The following is a 13,596-nucleotide window of genomic DNA, read 5'->3' on the forward strand; positions in this document are numbered from 1 at the left end:
CATGCACCTCAGTGCCAAAGGCAAGACCTCCAGAGACTCAGCAGTTCAGAAAAGTTGAAGCAACAAATCTGACAAATATGCTTATAGAAAAGCCATTATTAGAAGCCATCATTAGTAAACAGCAACTGCCTCAACCACTTCTTCTGAGTGGAAACTCTCCAGCAGCAATTTAGTGCTCGTATGACTTGATACACAGCATTTTTTAAGAAATTTTAAGCTGGAATGGTTTCAAAAGACTGAAGCTCTGAAGAAAGCTAAAGTAACACAAAATGTTTCCAAAAGCACTACACTTTCAGAAAAGTGTTTTGGAAGGAAAAAAACCTTTAAAGCCATCAGTAATATGCAAGCACCTACAAATGCTAGATCCAAGTCTACCTGCTTTTTGCATACAAACACAAACTTAGAAGGCACAGATTCAGTTCATCTACAAACACAGGTAACATTTGAAATTGCTCAGGATGCAAGACAAACAGTGCTGTTTTAAATTTAAGAGGATATTTCATATCTAAGTACTTCCATAGAACCAAGTTGCATAAAAAATAATTTCTCTCCCACTGAATCCATCACATACAGGCACTAAAGGATGGTAACTGCACAGTAATAGCCTGTACTCCTTTCTGATATTTGATCTGAAATCTTTTTTAAATCCTTGCTAACCAAGACCACAATCAAGGCTGAGATCCTGCTGTGCTCAGCCATGTACACGTACAGGGCAAATTCCACTTACGTCTTAAAGGATTTACTACCTTTGAAATCTGTGAATAGTAGAAAAGGAGAAAAAAGAATACTGATCCGCATGAACATTTCCTCCTTAAAAGTAAAATAAATCCAAACATGACATATCTTCTATATCCCAAATAAAAAACTTGTGCTCCATAAAGTGGAGAAATCCTTGCTCTGCTTTAAATAGGATCCAATCTTGCCTCTCTTATCAGGACTTAACAGCAGGAAATGTAAAAAAAGAAAAATCATAATCAAAATCTTTGCAAGCAGGAGTCTTGTCTTGCACTCCTGATCTCAAAACACTGATTCATTTTTTTTTATCCCTCATATCTGCCTAAGGGTGTTAAACTGTAAATTGACAGGGCAATGTGCAAATGCAAAGTACTGCAATCAATGTACAGCAACTGCAGTACACATCATTGGAAAGGTGAGGGAACCCTTCTTTCATAATTCTGCACTTTCTGGAACAGGACTTGATTGAACAGAAAAAACTGAAATAAAATATAAGCACACTTGGCAAATAACCTTCTATTCCTGCCAGAGACTAAATTCAGGTCAAAGAGTGAAACCCATGAACTTACCAGTAGTACATGAAAAATATTCAAGAATTCAACGGCTTTCAAGGCAAAGTGTTTATTCTTCATGTACAGATAACATACTGCAGACTTGGAAACAATTTATGTTCAGACTGGAACTGTCCTACCCTCTGCTGATTTTACATTCAAGAGAATAGTAGCTGACAAGAGAAGAAGCAGCCTGCAGAAACCGTACAGAGATCCAGCAGCTGACTGAAGGACTGGGAGCACTGCTATTCAGCACTGGGAGCACTGCTATTCAGCACTGGGCTGCTTTATTTGTCACCGGGAGCCGGAAAGCAAGAGAACGGAACTGGAAAAATACCTTGTACACAGACACAGAGGATCAGGAGTGCCTGAGGCTCAGCCAGATGCTCACTCGCAGCGCGTTACTTACGTGTGGAACAAACAGGAGAGAAAAGGCAGCGCGGCAGGTCCTGTCTCACTGCCTGCCTCGCAGGCAGCCCTGGCCAAGACACAACATGACACCAGAGAGCAGGGCAACCCGTCACCTGAGACGATGATGCAGGGGCTTTTCATGTAAATATTTTAGCATTGCATGGTTAATCCTATGAACTGGTACAAACAGCTCCTATGCCAGAGGCTGAAACACAAGCCTGTCTAACTCTGTCCTTGATCTTCTCCAACAGACATTCTGTTTACACACCAAACTCCGTCTGTTCCTGGTCAATCCCCTCTCTTCATTAGAGGTATTTGGTCCGTGTATTTACCTAAAACCTGCAGAATGTATATTTCTAAACATCAGTGCAAGATGTTAAGGTGAAATGAGACTATTTTGGCCAAAAAGACCACTTCATTTTCCAATGGCCTACTGCACCTCTATCATCTGCAATCCATGTCACTGCAGACTGGGGTTCCAAACCACTAAGGGAACAAAACATGACAGTTTTACTACTTCAATGTTTTCTCTGAAAAGAATGCCCTCAGGACATTCCTGTCCATCACCACCCACAACTCTTATTCTAAACATACAAAATTAAGAGAAACAAACACGTATTTCCAGAGGCCTCCCCTTATTTTCACATTATATAATTGATGACTCTGATTACAGATTACAGAACAAGTCCTTTGACAGGCTCTCAACACTACGTGATCAATTTCACTTCTACAGAGGCACAATTACTTTAAAACGTTGCTACCAAAATATATAAAGCCTAGTCCTCCTCCCAGTAAAGTTTTTGACTAAGAAGTAAAACCAGCAATATAAATCCAGCAATATAAAGCATCACATGAGACAGCAGCTGTAATTCTGTTTTTCTACAAAGGCAGCTCATGTGCTTCAAAAAAAGCACTATTTTTAGACTCTCATTTCTCAGAAATAAAGCTTATAACAACTGCTACTAAACTTTAAGTTTTATCTGCCAAGTTCTACTAAAAACCAAAATCCTTTTCCTGTTGAATATTAGGGTAAAAAAAAAAGCATATGTCACACTAGCATGTCTGAATCTCATATTACAAAAGTTTTTTAAAAACACTTATTAGTTCTACAATCAAAACATAAAGCTAAATTTTTAATAGTCTACATGAACATTCTAAAGCCAAGTTTGAGTTTTCATCTTGCTGAAGATAATCTCTAATACGTGTAAACCATTAAAATTAATCCAGTTACATTTAAATTCAAGACCACTGACCCAATTCAGAAATCTGATCAATAAGAAGAACCTCTACTCAATGCTTCTAGGAAAAAAGGTACTTTTGTATCTGTTGATGGATTAAGTAGCAAGGACTGACACTGACTGTATGAGTTATATGACAGGCAAATTATTTATTAAATGTGTTTTAGCAAAAATTAGAAATGAGTAAAAATTACTAAAAAAATAATTTCACAAAACAATAGTTTATACCATACATTTCCATGTAATATTCTAAGATCTGGGGCAGTGATACTTGATTAAATTATTATTTTATAGAAAAGTAGGCAAAAACTGCTCTCAAGAACTCAAAGCAAAGCATCTATTATTTTGCACTGTTTTAATGGTGCTGGACTACAAAAATAGTTTGCTGACTTGTCACAGGCCTTTGTCTTCAAATTTATATTCAGTACATATCAACCTAATTATTAGACAATAAGAGCATTTAACACAAGACTTTTCTGCCTATACTGATTCTGGAAAGGAAAGAGCACAGCGTTAAGGTCTGTGATCTCCCCATCTGTTCCGCTTTTACACACAAGCCAAAAAAGCAAGTTACAAAGCTGACACCTCTAAAAAAAGGTTTTTTCAGATATCTCCTAGACACATCCCAAAGGACTTAAAAGTGGAGAAAACTGTTGATCAGTATTCCTCATGTACATTGCAACTCGTGTATTTCATTAATTCTACCATGACAATGGAATTTAAAAAGAAAAAACCCAAACAGATTGCCCCTAAAAGTCTAGAATACTGAAAAATTTTAAACAAGATTTTAAAAAATTTAAATTTCTGGGAAGTTTCAGGATTTGCATTGACTGAAGGTCTTCAAAATTACTGGGTCACTCTCTCTTAAAATATATATAACATTTTTAATATTTAATTTTCACTTTTATTCACAATATACACTAGGCCAAGTATATTAGACTACCAAATAAGCTTTCAAAAATGTTTTTAATGCCTTTCTGTGCAACACAGAAAACTTGACATTGTAACTGCAGTTAAGACAATTACCCCACTAGCTGGTATTTTGGCAAGAAATGCTTAGAGTAGCCTATTACAATATACCATCAGTTAAAAAAAAATTATTGTGAGATGACACTTCAGAAGCACACAGGATGAAAGGCAATCTATCCTTACACTTAGCACTCTTCTAAAAGAGTCTTGGTAAAACAGAGACTCATTTTGAGGTACCTTCTTAACATCATGCTATTCTGAAGGAATGTCACAAAAAGAAAAGTAGCACATTTTATGTTACTTTGAAGTGTTTTCTAAACTGGTACTTTTCTATATATTTTGAGGAAACAAGGAGCACAGCAACTGAACTGACAGGATTTTTTTAAAAAATAAAAATACCCTACTGCACAGGTGAGAGTTGATACTCATACTATGCTGCATCTGGGATATAGATGCATGGGCCAGCAGCAAACCAATGAATTAGTTCATTACAGAAAAAAGCCAAGAATTTTCTTAATGCACCGCAAAATAGTTTGTCTCCAAAATCATCACTTAAGATAAAAACAGTAATAAAATACTTGATCAAATTAATAGCTCCATGTAGTAGTTGACTATCACAAATAAAGTTTGTCAGTAATGAGGTGTTAAACTTGACCTTCACCTCAGTTACAGAAAACATATCCTATTTTGCCTTTGGGAGGCAGTGTTTTGGAAACTATAAAACATTTCCTGCTTCAGCTATTAGAGTGCTTCTACATAACACAGCTTGTGGAAAAACTAAACTCTTAAATAATTTCAACATTTATGATGATGATGAAGCACAATAGTACCCACTAGCCTTTCCTGTTTTTAAATTGTGCTTAGAAAGAGCTTCACTGCTTCAGAAATTTTATAATCAGTACAGCTTATCACTCTTACACCTCAGATTACTCTCATAACATATAATTATCAATCCTTCTGTCTTTTCTGCTCCTCATTCCACCAAGAACTACATTATTTTTTCTATTGTCCGTAGTCACTAACTAGCAACGTGCCAATTAGACTGAGAGGAATACCTTTTTCCTTTGGGACTCTGAGACAAAACGCAAAAATCAAATCCAAAATCCAAAATTTTTTTTGAAGTTCAGCCCTCTTGCCATGAGAATCTAGTAAATGATACATGATACTACATGATAGTCCAAATGCATTCACCAGAAAAGTATCAATTCAAACCAAAAGTGAACAGATTCAAGCCATTTAACCCTCTCCCTGCAAAAGCATCTTCACATTCATCTCATTACACAAAGGCACACTTAAGTTACTCACTGAATTTCTATCCAGTTCCCCATCAACCGGAACATTCTCCATGTTGCAAGGGCCCGTTCTCTATCAGTTAGAGTTCTTCCATCCTGCTACTTGAGATCCTAGAGAGGAAATCAAAAATGTAATAATTTAATTCCAAGGGCTGAAATCCATTAGAGAGCTACACTTTCTCTCCCCTATGTTTTAACAGGGTAAACATTCTTATATGGTAACTTCTGCATTTTACAGTTCCTCACAAAACATGAACATTTTCCCATAGAAATCAACTTAGAAATGGACAGAATAGTTTCAAATAAAATGGCCAAAACAAAAACTACTCACAGAGGCAAGCATTTACTTCTACAAATAAGGGAGAGTTATGCAAAAAAAAGAAACCCACATGTTTTCCCCGTATTTCCCGTTGTTCCAGAGTTCCCAGCAGCACACCGCTCCCGCCCCACAGGCATGTGTACACCAACTGTTTGGGTACAAAACAAAGCTATTCTGGAGCAGTCAGGGTTGAGGGCTTCCCAGCATAACTCCAGAAACAACCACATATTGCCTTGTGGAACCAAAACACAGAATTTAAATAATACGTGCAAGCCAGCCCCTTCTGTGGCACAGCGGGCACTCATCTGGGGGTCACCACACACAGCCAGAAAGCAATGCCTCATCCACTAAGCATTTCCTATTTACTTTTTTTGCAAGAGGATGAAATCTACGATGATCTTAGTATTCACAACATATTTGAAGCCATTAGTGAGATAAGCACACAGTCTAGAATCAAGCAAAACTTGGTGGAAAGAAAGTGCTCTAACCATTGATTTGTTAAGCCAGTTTCAGGAGAGGTGCAGATCAAACTGGGATGCCTATTGAGATGCCCAGCTACAGCCCATCACTCTGCCTCTCTCTCCAAGAGCACCTTCAAACAAGACAGTAGTGGATGAGGAGGGTGTGTGCCTACCTGTTCAAAACAGTACAGCCAGTACTGCACAGGGAGAAAACCCTGTGGTCCCTCTGCAAAGCTGCTCTCACTCTGCCCTTCCTGCCAGCCACAGCAATCAGAGAATTAGCCCAAGGACAATTTCTTTTTCCTTTTGTCTTGGGTGGGGTGAGGGGGCAGGAAGCAGCTCAATTACAAACTTAATTGCTAAACCAACACTTGAGCAAGAGCAGGGCTAGCTAGCATGGAGATGGTGAGGGGTTTTTTTACGCTATGCTGTTAACATATTGTGCTTAATCTATGCATCGGGTTAATGGCAAGGTTCAGTAAAAACAGATTAAGTGAAGATGGAAGGGTGAGGTGGGAAGAATCATCACAGTGCTGCCAGGGAACCTGAGGAGCATCCTGAATGTAGGAGGACGGGAGAAAGACAAACAGATAACCAGAATACACAGGATCTCATAGTTCAAGGTCTGTCTCAGGAAACAGACACTAATGAAAACAAATCTCACCATAAAGAACAACTATCTATTCAACTGCTTTCAATGTTTTATTATAATTGGTTTTTGGTTCTGTATTATGTAAAGCAAGTTAGAACTTTCCCTCAGGAAAAAACATACAGTATTAATACACTTTAGCAAATTACCGTAACATATGCCAGTAATCCACAAAAGGAACCATTAAAAAAATAGTTTAACAAAATTACTGTGTGCTAACAAAATTGCAAAGTTAAAAGCTTTCTATGACTTAGTCCAATGAACTGAGGAGGACCTTGCCCAAGCACCTGAGTAATTAACTGAGGAGGCACATAACTGGGAAGCACATGGCTAGATGTTCTCATGTAAATTAGAAACAGTAGACATCTGAAAGGAGATGACAGCAAATGATTAATTTGCATTAATAAAAGGAAAGCTGTCATTACCACAGAAAGAGGAATTCACCCCAAAGCTCTGTTTCGCAGAGCAGCAAGCACTGTGACCCTTACCTTCCACACCCAAATACAAGATGCAGATTGGGTACACCAGACTGCATGCATATTCAATTTACAGCAAACACTTTTAAATAGGATGAAAAATGAGTGCCATTACAAACAGATGTGTGCACTGCTATTTAAAGCCATTTTTTTTGCTTTTTTCAGTTACACAAACTTGTAACCACACTCAAGTTATCCAAAGGAACAGATCTTTGCTGACAGGAACATTCAGCCTAAACCACTTTTAACACATTTTTATGTTTAACAAACTTTTTTTAACTCTTAATTTTTATTGTCAATGCTCCTGGTGTAATCTGCTCCTCCATTTGTTCACATGACCACAGACACTACATCCTTCCTTATCTTAGTGTCAAGAGCAGTACCATCAGACAGGTAGCCTAATGTCCAATTCTTAGCATTCTGATCACTGTCCCAAAGACACTCATAATCCAGCAGGGTCCCAAAGGCTTCAGTGAAGTTTTCTGGGAAAGGGAAGGAAAAAATTCTACCTGCTCATGTTTAAGCAGTAAAGCAGCTGCAGAAATGGTTAAGGACTACCCTCCCCCAAGCTGTTTAGCTTATGAGTAGACAGCCAGCTTGGCTTATTTTTCTTGGCAAAATGAAGGCTGAAAGTGAACAATATTGCTTCTGTTATATGCCAAAATAAATACAAAGGAAGGAAAAGGGCTCTCTCAGCAAAAGGATGTTGCCAAAGAATCAAATAAGTATGAATAATAAGTTCTGGAGAACAGATTTATTTTGAAAATTACAGAACACTTCTAACCATCTGAGCCCCGAGGCTTTGAAACAACTTTCCAACCAATGTAGGGAAGGGGAATATATTTATTTGTAAATGCAGCCAGGTTATTATGAAGAGTACTTCCACAAGCAAGCAAGCTCTTTTCTACTTTAGCTAACCCAACCATTAGATTTGAAGATAAAACCCCAAATGTACCATTTTATTGATTTAGGGATTTTTTTTTCGCTTTTAGGGAACATTCATTACATGCTTTTGCTGCTCTCTGTAACATTCACAAGTGTTTGCAATTTGGTCAACTTGAGGTTTTAATTAACAAATGTTCCTTCACAATCTTAATTCTTAAAAGCTTAAGTGTTCAGGAGGGCACATGCAAAATGAAATTATTTGAAAATAACTCTATAATGGCATCCAGCTAGTCAGCAATTTTTCCTTTATAGACAATGGATACAATCACACAGTCACAAAGGTATTACTTACTTTAAAGCACCTGTACCAATCAGACAAATCCTGCCACAAAATAAGCACACTCTCTCCAACTGTGAAGAAGGTTGAGCAGGTCAAAAACATGTATTTAAACCAGAAGGGAAATGTTTTCTTCTTATCACAGAATCTATAACCTGTCCTGTTAACACCTGCATTCCATCCTATTTTTGCTGATGACACCAAACTGTGTGATGCAGCTGACAAGCTGGAGAGAAGGGATGCCATCCAGAGGGACCTCGGCATGCTTCAGAGCTGGGTCTGTGTGAACCTCAGGAAGTCAGTTCAACAAGACCAGGTGCAAGGTCCTGCACCTGGGCTGGGGCAATCCCCAGGACAAACACTTGCAAGCACAAACACCCAATGCTGGGTGGAGAACAGGTTGAGAACAGTCCTGAGGAAAAGGAATTGGGAATACTGGTGGATGAAAACTAGACATGACCTGGCAACATGTGCTTGAAGCCCAGAAAGCCAACTGTATCCAGGGCTGCATCAAAAGAAGCGTGGTCAGCAGGTCAGTCCACCAGGTCATTCACAGCTCTACTCTGCTTTCATCCCAGGACAAACAGATATTAGAAAGAAATTCTGTACTGTGAGGGTGGTGAGGCATTGGAACAGGTTGCCCTGAGCAGCTGTGGATGCCCCATCCCTGGAAGTGTTCAAGACCAGGCTGGATGGGACTTTGAGCAAACTGGTCTAGTGGAAGGTGTCCCTGCCCATGGCAGGGAGGTTGGAGCTAGATGGCCTTTAAGGTCCCCTCCAACCCAAACCATTCTGTGGTTCTATGGTTTTAACAGATTGCTTCAGCCATTGGTAGTTTTTGTAACAATTTGGTTTTCAGTTTGTTGCACCTTGAGAATAGGAAAATCCTCCTTAGGTCTCCCACGTAAGGAAAGAAAAATATGCATCAATGAAAGCTACTACCCTGCATGAACAGGATCTTTTCTAACCATCTACAAACATGCATGCTCAAAAGTCCTATGGGAAGAGGTAAGACAACAATTCCTGCCCATTAAAAAAAAATAATTTCAAGAGCCATAAAATGGATGTCTCAGTACTATACTGTTATATATTCTCTTAGACGTAGTTACACAGACCACAGACTAAAAGCAGCACAACTCAGGTCACTCGGCATGAGAGAAACTGCAAGCTTTTGTTCAGTCCTGTAGGGATCAGTGAAGTGGATACGGCAGCGTTCTGCATTGACTTACATATTCCCTATGTTAACCAGACTACATAAGCTCTTATTACAGGGTATGTTTGTTTAACTAAATAAAGGGGTTACTAGGCAATGTAAGGCCCTTTTTCTGCCAGCATAACAAGAGCTCAACACCAAACATGATATTTGTTCCAGGCACAAGAGAGTTTAGCCCTGACACCATGGCAGTAATACCCTATTGGTACTATATTTATAACATTAAATCATAATTCAATTCACAAAAGGACTCTTCTTCCCCTTCTCCCCCACAAGATTAGCTTCTGTTCAAACACTCCACTACATCTGGAGAGTTTCATCCAGAGTCCCCACTGTCCCCACACAAGTTGCTGAATTTCAGCCAAGGTGCAGCCACAAAGTGCAAGTGGTAGAGATGACCCCTGAATCTAATGCATTTTCTTTTTAGTCAATGGACCAAGGTACTTGAACACCTGCATACTGTATTATATAGGCAGGTTTTAGCTTTCTTCCTAAGGACTATCACCTACGGTCATTAGATATGGCACTTGCACTGTGATACTGCTTTGTGATCTGTTAGAGTATCACAGTACCCTCCTGCACTCCAGCACCAAACCTCACAGGCAAGGCCAGCCTCACTGTGACCTGCCCCTGGGCTGCATGGTGAAAGGGCTGCTGTGTTCTGGACAGCCTTTCCAAAGGGAAGTGTGCTCCTGGGCTCTGACCTCCAAATTGACCTAAGCTCTGCAGGTTGCCTGCCTTCTTTCCCTAAAGCCTAAAATAAGTAGAAGCATTTAAATTGTCTGATACGAGTATCAGATAAGAATATACTGTAATTTTTTTTTAAGATGACACAAGCATAATTACATATTGACTTTAAAGATCAATGTGGCAGCAAGCAAAGGCAAGGCACACGAAGAGAAAACAAAACTAGTTTCTTACAGTGATGTCAAGAAGGATAAAAATTCACCTAGGTCCTTGCTGGAAAGCAGAGTCACAACAGGATGGATCCTTCACAGAAGGATGTCTAGACAGCATTTGAGTATCTCCAAGAATGAAGACTACACAATCCCCCTCGCCAACCTGTGCCAGTCCTTGGTCACCCTCCCAGTCAAAAAACGTTGCTGATGTTGGGATGGAACTTCCCGTGTTTCTGTTTGTGCCCATTGCCTCTTGTACCATCACTGAGCACCACTGGAAAGAACCTTTATCTGTCACCTTTATACCCTCCCTCCAGGTAGTTATACACATTGATGAGTTCCCCCTGAGCCTTCTCTTCTCCAGGCTAAACAGACCCAGCTCTTTCAGCCTTTTCTCACACAAGAGATGATCCAGGCCTTTGATCATCTTCATAGTCCTTCACTGGACTCTCTCCAGTACATCCACATCCCTCTTGTACTTGGGAGGCCTGAACTGTACACAACACCCCAGATATGAACTCAACAGTGCTGAGTAGAGAGGAAGGATCACCACTCTCAACCTGCTGACAAGGCCTTATCTAATGCATTCAGGAACACCATACATCTTTATGGCAAGGGCAGGTTGCTGACTCATGTTCAACGATCTGTCAGGATAACCAGGTGAAGTCTAGGTAAGCAGTTCTGTAAGGTCCATGAGAAAGTTCAAGGTAATACACTTGAGAAAGGTATCTAAGTGCTAAAACAAACCAAAAAGAACAAGTTTCCTAGACATCAAGAGCTAACTATAACAGTTATAGCTACCTATAACTCCTAAGAGGTATAGGATCAGTTTTAAGAGATTAAAGAAAATCTACACCCTAAATCTAACTAGGGTGATCAAACCAAGGCTCTCAAAAAATCTGAGTGTCTTTCATGCTGTTGTATGACTGCTGAACGCAGTGTCACTTTGCTCCATGCAGCGGGGGAGCAGCAATAGCACAGAAGGCAATAAAAGTACATGTCTTACTCTCAAGGCTCTTTGAATACAGTGCACCAGAGGAAGAGCAGCCTCCTGGTTGTAGCGCAAGGCCACAGATCATCTTCCTCAGCTAACAAGTCTGCACACCAAGTACACTTCATTATCAAGCTACAGATCAGGCCAGCTTCTTGCACATGACACAGTGCCACTGCATGCCAAGTACCCCATATTTGCTGAGATCAGTTCCAAGAAAGCAGGAACTGAAGCAGAGTTACTGGTAAAAATGGAGGAGGGACAACAGGGTCAAAAAATTCAGCAGAAGATCAATCTGAGAGTTGAGTAAATCTCTAGATTCAGTTTCTTCTACTGTGAAGTCAGTCCAAACTGACTTCACAGTAGAGCTTAACAAAACCAGTAATTATATAGGGGAAGTCATAGATGGCAAACTGCATAGTTACATTAACTCTGAATTGCAACATTTGAATGCTCAAAAGTCTGCTACAAGTATAACCACACCAGAATCAACAACTGCCTCAAGTCCCCCAAGTACACTGTGATCCCTTAATGCTATCAGGCACCAAATCTACCCTTATGAAACACTTCCTTCCACCCTGAGTTTCATCACCTGCCTTCTCATTTCCTGAATAAACAGTCCACATGCAGAGCAGGCTGTTTCCTCTGTTTCTGTATTGCTGTTTTCAGAAGGGAAAAAATATCAAATACCAAACCACCAAAAAACCCCAGGAAAGTTGAAGTGCTTAAGAACAGGACTTGAAAACATCTCTCATCTATAAAAATCCTGGCATAGTCCAGATACCTCTTCTATCTTTTGAGAGAGTTAGATGGCAACAAAGGCCAAGGAAAGCATAAAAAATTTCTGAATACCCACTGCAACTTTAATAATTACTACCTTAAACTGGTGGTCCACAGACAAACTTGTCCTGAAAAAAATGAAGGAGTACAGAAAAGATGGTAAAAGTCACCTACAGGTACTAAATTCCAACATTCTCTCTAAAAGCTTGAGTACCTACGGTTCTGGAGCCCTTTGGCCATTGAAACACACTTCAAAGCTCCCAAACTTATCCCAGTCTTCATGATACGTATTCTGCAAGACTGTTCCCATGATTCAAATGAGTTGCTTGTCTTAATGGTAAAAACATCTGCTTCTTCACTTAAAGGTTGTCTAGTTATCTGCAGCATTATACACTTCACTTCCACAAGCCATTTTTACCTGGGGCTTGGTCTAACTTTTGAACATAAAAATAAGAGAGGCAATAGACCACTGATTTTGTTCAAGACAGAATCTATGAAGCTTCATAAAATATTCAGATCTTTTGTTTGTTTCACTGTAAAGTAGGGAAAGAAGATTTATTCAAACCTTATGACACCAAATCTAGCCTTTTATCCTTACATAAATTTTTATATTTTATAATAACTTTGCTGCAGTAGTAACCAGCAAAATAACTAAGTGGGTGTCATACACCGCCTTAATACAAGGTCAAAATGGCCGATGATAGTCTTGATTTTGAAGAAAAAAAGATGGGCTAAAACTAAGTGGTTAAAGACACTGCAAACCATATTCCTTTTAGAACTCCACGCTGTGATTTTCTTTCACATCTGACAAGTTACTAGTAATAGGCTCTCACATGGTACTCTCTGTCTTATCTCTCATTTTAGCAGCTGTATGAAGAGGAAGTGTGACACACTCTTCTAGAGACAGGTGAAAGGGATTAGGAGATTACCAGTCCTCCACACCTGGTCCTTACCACCTCTTTCCCCACAGTGGCTGAGGGACTGCCTGATGACTGTCTGTGCAGGTGCTCCCTAACCTTCTTCAGTCAAAAGGCATCCCCACTACTGCAAATTATTTTAACCACACACTCACAGAATGTCTGTCATTTAAACTGAGCTAGGTCGTGGGACTTCCGCAGGTCTGGCGCTGCAGTGGTAACTAGCAGCTGAGGGACAGCTTTTCACTCACCTCATTCCAACCCTAACAGCCTGGGTAAGCACAGACTGTGTTTACAGCTACAGACCCCCCCAACACCAACTGGAAACTACTTCAGGAAATGAAGGGAATCAAGCCAAGCCAAAAGGAAAAGCAATGTTGTTGTTAGACGTTTGTCTGAATTGAAAAAGTAAGATAAGTCAGCAGAGATGTTTCCATAGACAAGATGGATAGGTGGCAGAACAAATCCTTCTG

At 39.7% G+C, this 13,596-nt stretch overlaps 1 protein-coding gene across 8 annotated transcripts in view; it reads right to left on the reverse strand.

Moving 5' to 3' along the window:
• The window catches only part of OSBPL8 (oxysterol binding protein like 8), an 84,966-nt gene that overhangs the window by 50,816 nt on the left and 20,554 nt on the right, over positions 1 to 13,596 (reverse strand). For 3 of the 8 annotated variants that reach the window (XM_039570281.1, XM_039570280.1, XM_019279844.3), the window contains exon 2: positions 5,210 to 5,307. In XM_039570281.1, the coding sequence (XP_039426215.1) occupies positions 5,210 to 5,251 (42 nt within the window). In that variant the 5' untranslated portion in view covers positions 5,252 to 5,307. Of the gene's footprint in view, positions 1 to 5,209; positions 5,308 to 13,596 lie in introns of those variants that run through there. The other 5 variants (XM_010413711.4, XM_010413710.4, XM_010413712.4 and 2 more) reach the window with 4 other exon arrangements.

This window comes from Corvus cornix, chromosome 1A, assembly GCF_000738735.6.
Source record: "Corvus cornix cornix isolate S_Up_H32 chromosome 1A, ASM73873v5, whole genome shotgun sequence".
Taxonomy (NCBI): Eukaryota; Metazoa; Chordata; class Aves; order Passeriformes; family Corvidae; genus Corvus; species Corvus cornix.